The following is a 13,734-nucleotide window of genomic DNA, read 5'->3' as shown; positions in this document are numbered from 1 at the left end:
CACTTTTGTATATGTATATATGTGATGTAAATGTATGTATATATGTATATGTGTGTGTGTATATATATATATATGTGTGTGTGTGTGTATAGAGAGAGAGAGTATATATGTATGTGTACTTGTGAATATGTGTGTATATACATATACACATTGAACTTTTTTCCCTCGTTTATCATATTGTTTACAGTGTACTATGTTTACATATTCTGTTGTGCTGCAGCAAGTAAGAATGTCATTGTTCTATCTGGGACATATGAAATAAAACACTCTTGACTCTACACACACATCTCACTGCTGCTGTCCTCAACAAACATTGGTATTTTTAGTCATTGTTGGGATGAATTGATTGGATTTTATGTCAATGAAAACATGATCTGAGGAGTATCAAGAGAACAGAAAGGCCTGATTTCCTGTTAGTCATTTTCAGGTATGAAACACTATCCATATATGTGTAAGAGTTCTTGAATGTGAAGAACTAAGATTATCAGGTAAGTGATTCATTACTTTTGGTTTGGAGTTTTTGTTATAGTCTTCCTGAGAGTCCAGTTGTTAATGTGATTAAGAGTAAAACATTTATAAATACATGAGCTGGAACTTTGCTGTGATTAGTTGACCTTGTTTTTCCTGTCTTGCAGTAAATCTGATATGTCTCGATTACGGTTGGCTGCAGGATGTGCTATACTAAAACTTGCACAAGAACCTTGCTATCATGAAATTATCACCCCAGAGCAGTTCCAGCTTTGTGCACTTGTTATTAATGTAAGTGTTCTTGCTTTATTTTTTATTGCTTGTGATTTGGCTCTATGCTCCAATCTAAAATAGTTTTCAACATGATATCTGATTATAAATGTCTTAGTCAATAAATCCAGATGAAGAAAAATCTGTGTAATTCAACTTTGTACGAGACAAATCATTTAGATATTTGATTTTGTTTGTTTCAGAGCAATCCATTTTAAAAGTTATTTATACAATCATTTGCTGAGAAAGTCTTTTATCCACTGTTATAATTCTTGGGGGGGGGGAGGTGCAAAACAAAAAGTTGTAATTTGATTATAATTGTAATAATGCCATTTTTTTTTTCAGTTTAGGTGTAACTCTGTATCTTGTATTGATATTAATCAGTTCTCATTAGTGTACTTTTTCTTGTCGTTAAAGCTTACGGTGAACAATAGCAAAATCAGTGGCAAATCAATGTTCAAAATGTAAAGACTTTCATGTTAGCTAAATGGATTTTTAAATAATTTCCACCTTCCAATAACCTATCAGGAAATTATCAAACAGAACTGTCTCAAAGTTTTGCCAGATGGCGGATATGTAATTGTCAGATTTACTTTGTTGCATAACCTTTTCCTATGTGTCCCAAAAAATGTGTTTTATGCTCTGACATTCTGCCTCGCATAATCTGCTGATTTTATCACTTTGTTGAAGGATGAGTGTTACCAGGTGAGGCAAATCTTTGCTCTGAAACTTCACAAAGCCCTTGGAAAACTGATGCTCCCACTAGAATATATGGCAGTGTTTGCACTGTGTGCCAAGGACCCCGTGAAAGAACGAAGAGCACATGCTAGACAGTGTCTCCTAAAAAATATAAGTATACGGAGAGAATATATTAAACAGAACCCAATGGCTCATGGTTAGTATAATAATTTACCGTAAGTGTTCCTGAAATGTTACAAATCATAAATCAATGTCTTAAGTTCTTTTTAAACCAATTTTATATTTATTTCCCATAATTCCCACGTCCATTCAACCATTAAGACCATGCCAGCTCTTGAAAGCACATGAGGATGGGAGAGATTAAATTACAAAGGAGCTAGATTCAGTAAATGGGAAAGCTCTTTACCCTTGGTAGAAGTTTCAAAAATCAAGGGTCACAGACTTGACATAAAACAGATCAAGCTGGAAAAACCTAAGGGCTCAGGCAGCATCTGGAAAGAGAAAGGGTTAACATTTCACGTATTTTGATCTATCTTAGATCTTGCTGTGTTGCTCTAATTTTCAGCTATTCTACTTTTCTTAGTATTTTTCATCTGCTTCCTAACCCTATTCAACATGAATTTGAAGCCTCCCTCCTATTGATATTCCAAATTCACATCCTCCTTGAAATTAGCCAGATTTGTAGAAGTCTGTTGGCACCTTTCCTACCACCCAATTAGCTGCTGTACCAGTTATCTTCTAAATTGTTCTCTCTAGAACATTCGCGACAGCTTAAAGAAGAATATTTAATATTCTGCTGATCAAAAATGCAACAAGATACAGTAGATAAATAAAAATAACAATTTCTTAGGTACAGATACAGATCTTGTGCGCTTATTCTTAATTTCCTTGAGTAGAGTATAGAGTTTTTTGCAAAATTTGATGATGGAATTGAGAGTAAATTACGTGATCTTTAAATTTGGGACATTTTTCAAAAAAGTAAACTGAGTTTCATCCAAGGTGCTTTCTTTAGACTTTGACTACAGAGGATTGGATAAAGGCAGGTAAACTGTGTTAGGTACAGATTCTTATCCCAGTGGTGGTTACTTGCCTTTCTTTTCAAACAAATACTGCTTATGCTAGTGTTTCATACTTCAGTTTACCTCTTGTGGTAAAATTGATCAAATTTCAAAGATGGTTTAAAATGTGATTCTGTAAAATATATTTGCTTATTTTTGTCTTAAGTTCAATATTCAGTTTATTTTAATGATTGTTGGTCAACATTTGCTAATTTCCTAGAATTGTATGCATGGATCCAGCACTAAAAACATTTAATAACTTTTTATATGCACATTTTTACTTTTCTGTAGAGAAGCTTTTGTCGTTATTACCGGAATATGTCGTTCCATACACAGTTCATTTGCTTGCCCATGATCCAGATTTTACTAAAACACAGGATATTGAACAGCTGCGTGATATTAAAGAGTAAGTAACATTAAACTCTCAAAATTTGATCTTGGAACACTTTGTTAATTTGGATGTAAAATGTAGAAATTGCTATTTAAAGCATTTTCCATATTATGTACACTTCATTTGATCCTAAATATAGCTAAGACCTTTTAAAATTGTTTTTCACAAGGTGCCTGTGGTTCATGTTGGAAGTTTTAATGGCAAAAAATGAAAATAATAGCCATGCTTTTATCAGAAAAATGGTGGAGAACATCAAACAAACCAAGGATGCCCAGGCTCCTGATGATGGCAAAATGAATGAGGTGAGAAGTGCATATTTGGAGCATACAGCTTTAGGAAAGCTATTTCAATACTTTGGTCTATTTTAGAGTAAAACATTTTTGTTTCTAGGGGCATGTGTCCAAACTGAATGAATGGCTGTGTGCATCCAGATGATTTAGGGGTGACCTATTAGTGTGACTGATTGAAGGTGGTGAGGGGGGGGTATGATGCTTATGGTGTTTTTGAGTTGTATTAGGAAAATGTTTCATGAGGTTACTGAGGGCATTTACAGCAAAGAGTATACTGTGTGTTCTGTTTTTTACTCATTTCCTGCCTTGTATTGATGACATTGGTGTGTTGGGAGGATAGTGGGATAGATGCTTTCTTATTCACACCAGCTATCATGTGAATTTGACAGCAGTCTTAGCTAATTTCCTGTCCTTCACTCCATCCACTAGCTACCTTTTCACCTGCCCCCACTCCCCTCTCTCCCCCATCCCATTGTCTAGCACTCAACCACTTGGTACCCTTCTCCAAGCACCCTCCAGTAGGAACTGAAGGAAATCCACGTTAGGCAGGAAATGGTGTTGGGTAAACTGATTGGACTGAAGGCTGATAAATCCCCAGGGCCTGATGGTCTGCATCCCAGGCTACGTAAGGAAGTGGCTCTAGAAATTGTGGATGCATTGGTGATAATTTTCCAATGTTCTATAGACTCAGTATCAGTTCCTGTGGATTGGAGGGTAGCTAGTGTTATCCCACTTTTTAAGAAAGGCGAGGGAGAGAAAACAGGGAATTATAGACCAGTTAGCCTGACATCGGTGGTGGGAAAGATGCTGGAGTCAATTATAAAAGATGAAATAGTCACACATTTGGAAAGCAGTAACAGGATCGGTCCGGGTCAGCATGGATTTACGAAGGGGAAATCATGCTTGACTAATCTTCTGGAATTTTTTGAAGATGTAACTAGGAAAATGGACAAGGGAGAGCCAGTGGATGTAGTGTATCTGGACTTTCAGAAAGCATTTGAGATTAGTGGGCAAAATTAGGGCACATGGTATTGGTGGTAGTGCTGACATGGATAGAAAATTGGTTGGCAGACAGGAAACAAAGAGTAGGGATTAACGGGTCCCTTTCAGAATGGCAGGCAGTGACTAGTGGGGTACCGCAAGGCTTGGTGCTGGGACCGCAGCTATTTAAAATATACATCAATGATTTGGATGAATGGATTCAAAGTAACATTAGCAAATTTGCAGATGACACAAATCTGGGTGGCAGTGTGAACTGTGAGGAGGATGCTATGAGAATGCAGGGTGACTTGGACAGGTTGGGGGAGTGGGCAGATGCATGGCAGATGAAGTTTAATGTGGATAAATGTGAGGTTAACAACTTTGGTATCGAAAACAGGAAGGCAGATTACTATGTAAATGGCGTCATGTTGAGAAAAGGGGAAGTACAACGGGATCTGGGGGTCCTTGTACATCAGTCTATGAAAGTAAGCATGCAGGTACAGCAGGCAGTGAAGAAAGCGAATGGCATGTTGGCCTTTATACCAAGAGGAGTCGAGTATAGGAGCAAAGAGGTCCTTCTGCAGTTGTACAGAGCCCTAGTGAGACCACACCTGGAGTATTGTGTGCAGTTTTGGTCCCCTAATTTGAGGAAGGACATTTTTGCTATTGGGAGAGTGCAGCGTAGGTTTACAAAGTTAATTCCCGGGAGGGTAGGACTCTCATATGCTGAGGGAATGGAGCGGCTGGGCTTGTACACTCTGGAGTTTAGAAAGATGAGGGGGGATCTTATTGAAACATATAAGATTGTTAAGGGTTTGGACACGCTAGAGGCAGGAAACATGTTCCCGATGTTGGGGGAGTCCAGAACCAGGGGCCACAGTTTAAGAATAGGGGTAAGCCATTTAGAACGGAGACGAGGAAACACTTTTTCCCACAGAGAGTTGTGAATCTGTGGAATTCTCTGCCTCAGAGGGCGGTGGAGGCCGGTTCTCTGGATACTTTCAAGAGAGAGCGAGATAGGGCTCTTAAAGCTAGGGGATATGGGGAGAAGGCAGGAACGGGGTAATGATTGGGGATGATCAGCCATGATCACATTGAATGGCGGTGCTGGCTCGAAGGGCCGAATGGCCTACTCCTGCACCTATTGTCACCCCTCCTCTTACAGTTCATTGGCTATTTGCTTCCCTCAATCTCTGGAAAGTTTTCATTTTATCAATCATACTGTCTCAGTTGTAAGGCTTCAATTGTCCTGTTAAGGGATCCTGAAGCTGGATGAATTTCTCTGCTTGTTCTTTTGACCATGGGTGAAAATCCCACATTCTGTCATGGATTGCTCCTGGGCCATCAACAGATGTTTTGGAAGGACTGCAGTGGCCTGCCTGATACGGGCTGTGTACAGTCTCTTAATGTGTTGCAGTAGATTGTTGAGTCCCAGTTGTCCACTAGGGGCGCCGCATTGATGGCTGGCTCTGCCTACAGTCTGTCTGTTTTTTCTATCTTTTTTTATTTTTAGTCTGTGTTTAAAAGTGTGTTTTGGAGGTTTCTTTAGTTTTTCTCTGTGGGGGAGGGGGTAGGGTAAGGGGGAAACCGTTTCCCAGTCACTTCCTGACCAGAATGCGACTATTCTCCGAGTCGTGCCCTCGCCCCCCCTCCTCGCGGCCTACCAACTGGATTGGCGCGACCTTTCCTACCGGGGACCGACCAAAGCTGTGGCAGTGCAGCACTGGAGTCACCGCGGAGCGGGCGATGCCTACCTAGATCCCCGTTTGAAGCTCCGGAGTGCTGTGCCTGCTGCTTCAACATCGTGGAGCTGGGGTTTGGAGAGTTCCCAGCGCGGGCGGCGCTGACCAACATCGCGGAGTCCTGGGACTCTTTGCCGAGGGCCGCCAGCATTGAATCTCCGCCCAGCAGGCCTGTGGACTTCGGGAGCCGAGGACTCCGGTAGGAAGTGGCCGATTCGGATGTCCAAGCCGTTGAGCTGGTTCTCCCGTTCCAACGTCAGAGTTCCATCATTCAGAAAGGGCCTGAACATCGGGCCGCCCGTTGCGGCGACTGCGAGGGTTTCGGGAGCCCTCCCGACCACGGGTGAACAACAGAGGACAACAGAGGAGGATGACTGCATTTTGGAGCCTTCCCTCAGAGTGGGAAACTTTGATTCCGCTGTGTGGGGATGTCATTGTTAAAGACTGTCGTGTTCTGTGCTCTTTATTATTCGTATGGCTGTATGGTGACCACACATTTCACTGTACCAATTGGTACATGTATCTTACCTTGTTTTATAAATCAGTATGAAATACATGAATGCTCATTCCATTGTGCATCAGCCATGTCTAGAAGCGGGTAAAACTGGATGAATGCACTCACCTGAAGGAAGAATCTTCCAGTAAAAGTTGGGGCTGGAAATATGTATTTAGGCCATGTCCTAAACAATCAAAGCACATTTTGACTCGTGAGAAATACGAGTAGTAATACAAAGAAACCCACGTGGATGTCAAGTCAAGTCAAGAGAGTTTATTGTCGTGTCCCAGATAGGAAGGACAATGAAATTCTTGTTTGCTGCAGCACAATAGATTATTGTAAGCATAAATACAGAAATTCAGTGTGTCTATATAGTATAGACCATATATATACACATAAATAAACAGATAAAGTGCAATAGGCTGTTATAGTTCAGAGTTTGTTTGATGGCGAGTTTCAGTCATTTCTATGATCTCACAGTTTCAGGTTGTGATAATTCAGTCTATTTTTGTTCATTTGCAGTGTAGCATTAATTTATGTCTGGCCTCGCCTTTTCTTTCGTTGTAACTTTGCAAGTTCCCCTATGCATTTTTTTGCAAGGAACAGAAATCTAGCTCAAATGGCGAGTAATCCTTTTCCCTGGTTTATGATTGCATTTAAACAGCACAAGTGTGTTCCAGCATACATGCCAATAGAATTCACTAATTAGAGTAACAAACTTGGATGTTGCTTGGATACTTGCAGCAGGTCAAGGGTTGCAGCAGTAACCCATCATATTTCTGCCCAAGGGAAAGGAAAAGTTTTCTTTGGAGATGCAAAAAAAATGCATATACTTGGAATCTTGAGCAAGAAAAAAAGCTCCAATGCAGTATAATTTCTTGCCCAGCAGGTTTATACTTGTTCTAACTGCTGACTGGTTTAGCGTTCACCAAAGTTGCAGTAAGATATTGATATTCATAGCATAACATTTTTCAGCACAATTTGCTGTGTATGTTTCATTGTTTTTTGATGACATACTTGTCAAATGCCATCTTTGTTCTTTTGACAAACACAGTAGCAGCACATACTGGGGTCAAAATGACCATTGTTTCATTTTACGAGTTTACACATCAATATCAATTCGCAATTTCAATGTTAGCTACTCTTTTTAATGGTGGAGTTGGGTTAAGCTGTGTTTTATCAAATGGTGCCATCAATGCACAACTGTTTGATGGAGACAAATTCCAAACTTCCATGTGTGCTTTTGAGCATGGAACGATGTGATTTACTGGATGACATATGCTTTGCATCTGTGAGAATCTTGCCTCATAGAATCCGGCGAGCAGTTGTAGTTTTATTTATTTCTGTTTCTAAGTAAGGTGATTATTAAAAACGTTGCGTTTTTATTACAATTTTAGCTTTTTTTTTAATATCAATGTATGACGTTTTGTAAATTTTCATCCTGCCTTTCCAAACCGTCCCACAGAAGATGAGATGGAGTTGGAAATTCCACAGCTTATATTAAATTTGGAATGCAAATAAATTTTTTACATTTTACGATTCATTTTTTTGTTTTCATTCTGTTTATATTTTCAGAAACTCTACATTGTGTGTGATGTGGCTCTTACTGTCATCACAAGCAAAAGTACAACATATAATCTGGATTCTCCGAAGGATCCTGTACTGCCAGTGAAGTTCTTCACCCCACCTGACAAAGTAACTTCATTTATTTCATATATTAGAATAGGGTGCATGGTACTCTGTTGCCATACTCTCACTAGCGAGACTGAAGTTGGGTATATCTTAGTGCTAGTGATTCAAATTATGTTGAAGGGTTTGAGTGTTGCAAACTTACTCATTTGGAAGAGAAGTGGACAGTTGGGGCCAGTTTGGTTTTATACTCTTTTGCTATAATTGGAAATTTAGTGTTTCACTGCTACTTTGCCCCTTTTCAATTCATGAAGTCTGCAATTCATTAAGTCAGACGGTCTTGTATAATCTTTATATACAAAATGTAGGGATTTTAATCAATTCCACAACCGTATATTATGAAAAGTAAGCAGAATGTTCACTGAGGATTGACAAAACACTGACTGTGTAGAACAGTTTGGAATTTAAAAGGCACCAAATCTCCTGGGAATAATCTTTCCCATGGAGTATGGGTGCATTTCTATCTATGAATAAGAACTTGACAATGTACTTATAACTCCTGTTGATGACGGTTGATAATGTTAACTACACAATAAAAGATGCATATTTGCAGTTAGTTCACAAGTTATAGTAGTAGAATTAGGCCATTCGGCCATCGAGTCTATTCCGTCATTCAATCATGGCTGATCTCTGCCTTCTCCCCATAACCCTTGACACCCGTTCGAATCAAGAATTTGTCTGTCTCTGCCATGAGTTAGCCAGTTGATAATAACATTACCTGAAAGCATTTATTTATTTTTATCATCTATATGTTGGAAGGTGTATTTTAATATTTCTATTTGTTTATTGCTTACTTTAAACTATGAAAACAGTTTGATCATATACGAGAAATACCGCACCATGAGTTTATGAATTGCAGAGCACCTAAAGGTTCCTTGTAGTTCATCCAAGTGAATTTCAGGAAGGTTCAATTAGAAAATGGTTATTCGTATCAGATATGCGTAATTTCATGGCTAATGTAAGACTGAAAATAGTCCAAATTACACACTTTGGAAAGGGAATGGAATAGTATACATAATAAGGGATTTAGTGATAGGAGGAAGAAATAACCTTAGTGTAGCAAAATAATATCAGCATAAATCTCTTTTAACATGTCATATTGCAGTATTTATTCCACAGATTAAGGATTTATTGCCTGATTAATATTATTTTGCTTTTTGCTTAGGATTCCTGCAATAATAAGTGCTACTTGTCAGATGAAACAAAGACGCTATTACTCACAGGGAAGGTAAATCTCAGCACAACCCCCTTTGCTATTCCTATATTATAATACTATCCAAAATTCAGTGCAAGGTACTATGAATGGAAAATAATAATTTTGGCGTTCAGGGTGTTCCGCTAATGTCATACTCGGCAATACACAATGGTTCTACATTTGACTGTGACTATTCAAGGTTAACATACCTGCCTGCATTTAATGAAAGATTGAAGTGAAAAGCTTACAGGTACAGCTTACAAATAAAATAGGCAGCAAAGATAAATTATTTTAATGTTTACCATACGTTGCTTGCTTAAGGCCAATTAATGAAGGACATTGTAATGTGGCAAATATGTTAATGTATGCACAACAAGCTCCCACAGATGTGATAATGACCAGTGACTGAATATTGGCCAGGATCATGTGGATCAATATTAACCCAAACACAGGTGACAATTCCCATTTCGAAGTAGACCATTGGAACTGATGTCCTCATGGGAGAAGTTACAGACATTACAAGGCCTTCTACGCCCGAACCTCCAGACTCAGGAACAGCTTCATTCCCAGAGCTATAGCGGCTCTGAACCGGCCCTGCTGAGTGCCCCCCATCCCCCATGGACTGTCTCCCTCGGATGGTCACGTCACACAGACACATCTGCACTTTAGTCTGTTTGAACTTTTTTGACTATTTACTGTTGTAATGTTCTTTTTACAAACCATGTTCTCGGGATATCTAAATCTAAATTTTATTAGTTATTTAAGTTATGACATCGGATGGAAGCTGCATACCAAATCTCGTTGCGCTTATGTGCAATGACAATAAAATATATTATTATTATTATTAGAACAAACATGGTCTATTTTTAATATCTCAGCATTCCCCCGGTACTTCAAAATCGATTAGCACATAGACCTTTTGGTCTACTATGTCTGCACTGACTATGAAGCCAATATACCCTAATTGTGTTCTGTATCCCCCTATTGAACGCTGCCATTGCACCTGCTACCATCTCCCCAGGCACTATGTTAGCATGTTCCAGACACCTGGTACCTCGGGGAGGGGGGGATATATAATATGTGTTTTTATACAATTACATAGTAAGATTATTAATTACAATGAATTGTGTTTCACTCATATAAAATCTGACTGACGAAGAGTCGCGACCCGAAACATCACCCATTCCTTCTCTCCAGAGTCACTGCCTGTCCCGCTGAGTTACTCCAGTATTTAGTCTATCTTTGGTTGAAACCAGCATCTGCAATTCCTTCTGACACATGCAACATGAGATTAATCAGTTAAAAAAAAAAATTTTAAGATTAAAAAAATTCACCCCTTATTTCTCAATTCATCTTGCCAGTTAGGTCATGCATTTGCAATAGTTTCAACTGGAGAATACTAAATAAAATAATTTGGCAATTGCATTATTTGATAAATCAGTTTTTAAATAATGTATAAATTGAAGTTGTATATTTGCATTGTTTGACACATATGGCAACTTAATAATTTTCGCAGCCCAAACCAGCATCAGTATTGGGTGCGGTAAACAAACCTTTGTCAGCTGCTGGTAGAAGGCCACAAACCAGAACACCGGGGTTGGAAACAGGAAGCAATATAAGTGGAAACTCCGCACCTAACTCGCCAGCTACAAACAGGGGAAGGTAAGCTAACGCTACTCTTTGTTGCACTACTGACAAATTGGCTGAAGGTTAAAGCAGCAAACTGAAAGAGTAGCTGGAAATTGTGGGCATTCCAGTCGAGTTTATTGTATGATAAGTACTGAGGTACAGGTTCAATTAAACATTTGATTGCAGCTGCATCATAAGCACATAGACAACATACAAAAACATAAATTATACACAAATTAGACAAGTTGCACAAGACAAAGACTTTGCAAAGAAAACAAAACAGTGCAAAATAATATTTTTTAAAACAAGTCCGTGGCAGTCTAGCGTTCCGTTGCCAAAGTAAAATTAGGTTAAAAAACGTGATGGTTGAGGGGACTTGCTGTTCTTGAACAAGGGGATTGCTGTTCTTGGATGTATGAGACAAGGCTTCTGTATCTTTGCTGATGGTTGCAGCAAGAAGAGAGTGTGGACTGGATACTCCATGGACTGGGAGATATAAAGAGGAGTAATGAGTGCAAAACATTGTAAGAAACAAATATGTAAAATTAAAGCTCATGTGAGACAGCTAAGGCTGTGGCTTGTAGAGAAAATGTGCTGGTCATGCTATAATTTGAAATCAAGAATTGGCAAATTTACTGAGGAATGCAGGCTGGGACCACTGACTGCAGATCCTAACCTCCCCGCACCAGGATGGAGTCGTCGACTCAAATGATTTTCTGGCCGGGGGCCTCCACGCTACTGACTCCCCTTGGTCCATCTGCTCCTGCCTTCCAACAGGGGGCTTCAATACTAACATCACTAGGTCCTGCTGTCCTTCTCCCTTCTCCCACCTCTATCCAGCACCCTCATCTCTGGGCCCCCATCATCCCCCCACAGTATTTCAATACCGAGACTGATGAAGGCCAAAGTACCCAGCCTCGCACTGTTTCTACCTAAAATCCACAAACAGGACTGCCTTGGCAGACCTGCTCCTGCCCCACTGAAATCATTTCCAAATCCCAAAGGGGATTCCATTCCTTTTATACCCTCATCCCACACCAGGAAGGTCTCAAGGCCCTCTGGTTCTTCCTTGAACAGAGACGCAATCAGGTTCCCCCTACTAACACAAATTAATGCAGATAAGTGTGAGGTGTTACTTTTTGGGAAGTCAAACGGGGCAGGACAAGGCCCTGGCGAGTGTCATACAGCAGAGGGTTCAGGGAGTGCAGATACATAGTTCTTTGAAGGTGCGTCACGGGTAGAGTGGTCAAGAAGCTTTCGGAACATTGGCTTTCAGTCTCGGTATTGAGTATTGTAGTTGGGGCTTTATATTACAATTGTACAAGACATTGGTGAGGCCTCATATGGACTACCCTGTTCAGTTTTGGTCACCCTGCTAAAGGAAGGATATTGTTAAGCTGGATAAAGGGCAGATAAGATTTACAAGGTCTGAAGCTATTGGGAATGGTTGGATAGCCATTGGATCGTGATTGGTATAAATATTGAATTTTTCAATTTTAGGTATCTTAAGCTACAAACTATGCCCTACTTCTCCTCTCCCTTTCCCAATTTAAAAAAAAATCCTCTCTTCCCTATGTCCCACCTGGATTCACACCCATTTCTCTCTTTTCCCCTCATCGCCCTGTCCCTATCCACCTGCACATCTTCCTTTTGGCTTCACAATTCTCATCTCTTCTCTCCTTATCTCACATTTCTTTCTCTTTTCATGCCTGGCCTTTGTCCAACCATCTGCCTATCCCCACCCCACCCACCGCCACCTGTATCCACCTATCACTTGCCAGACTTTGTCTTGCCCCTCCCCCTTTCCCACCACAATCTGTCTGAGGGAGAACCCTAACCCATAACGTCACCTATTCATGTTCTCCAGAGATGCTGCCTGACCTGCTGAATTCCTCTAGCACTTTGCATTTTTTTTAATTGAAGAACCAGTTTTAGATTTTAAATTGAAGAATGGCCAAAAGTTATAAATAAAGAGTAAGGGCCTAACTTGATTCAGCTTTAAAAATATTCATGGAAAAATCAGTAAGAACAAGGATAGGCACATGTTTAAGACTTGATGCTTCTCACCGTAATGTGTTAAAAGAAGTGGTCATTTTATGTTGTGATCTTCCAATATGCTTTCAGTTTAGAACCTGGTCCTTGTATTGGAAAACTACTCTATTTTTGAGGTGGGTAGAAAAAATAGGATGGAAATTCTAGACCTCCCCACTTGACCTGTGGAGGCATATGACTGAGAGTGTGGACAAATGAGTTGATCAGATAACACCACTGTTGGTTTGTGAAGGTTAAATCATGTAAATGTGAGTGGTGAACTGTGTTTTGGGGTTTTACTTAGAATAGGTATTTAATGAGGGTGCCACGTGAGAGGCTGTTAACACAAATAATGCATGTGTTGGGTGGCAACTTGTTAGCTTGAATAAGGAATTCACTATGCAGAGGACACACTGAGTAAGGATAATGTTTCGGTACTCATCGACAAAATGTGGTCTCAAGGTGACATGGTACAGAGGGTGGAAGCAATAATTTGCAATAGGCATTGACAGATTAAATGGACAAAACTCCAATAATTGGTTTTCAATTAAGCTTATCCACTTTAGAACAAAGGAAAACAGTTGAGGAGCATAAATGTTCAGTCATAGTGTCCAAGTACAGAAATCTGTAAATGTTAGCGTAAAATATATAACATGCGATTTTACCAGCTTAACGAATGGCCTTTTATTTCAAGAAACCAGATATATAATGCGATTTTACAGCTGTTAGAGCTCCAGCTGGACTACACCTGCAGTATTGTGTTCACTGCTAGACACCATGTGCAGGAAGTTTCTG

At 39.8% G+C, this 13,734-nt stretch overlaps 1 protein-coding gene across 17 annotated transcripts in view; it reads left to right on the top strand.

The window, feature by feature from the left end:
* pds5a (PDS5 cohesin associated factor A) overlaps positions 1-13,734 on the top strand; it is a 200,643-nt gene that overhangs the window by 170,922 nt on the left and 15,987 nt on the right. For all 17 annotated transcript variants that reach the window (XM_033027250.1, XM_033027267.1, XM_033027259.1 and 14 more), the window contains 7 exons: positions 636-759; positions 1,429-1,633; positions 2,787-2,901; positions 3,056-3,188; positions 7,971-8,090; positions 9,250-9,312; positions 10,796-10,941. In XM_033027250.1, the coding sequence (XP_032883141.1) occupies positions 636-759; positions 1,429-1,633; positions 2,787-2,901; positions 3,056-3,188; positions 7,971-8,090; positions 9,250-9,312; positions 10,796-10,941 (906 nt within the window). The remainder of the gene's footprint in view (positions 1-635; positions 760-1,428; positions 1,634-2,786; positions 2,902-3,055; positions 3,189-7,970; positions 8,091-9,249; positions 9,313-10,795; positions 10,942-13,734) is intronic.

Source organism: Amblyraja radiata, chromosome 1, assembly GCF_010909765.2.
Source record: "Amblyraja radiata isolate CabotCenter1 chromosome 1, sAmbRad1.1.pri, whole genome shotgun sequence".
NCBI lineage: Eukaryota > Metazoa > Chordata > Chondrichthyes > Rajiformes > Rajidae > Amblyraja > Amblyraja radiata.
Note: the sequence above shows the minus strand (reverse complement) of the source record. Positions and strands in the feature narration are given on the sequence as shown.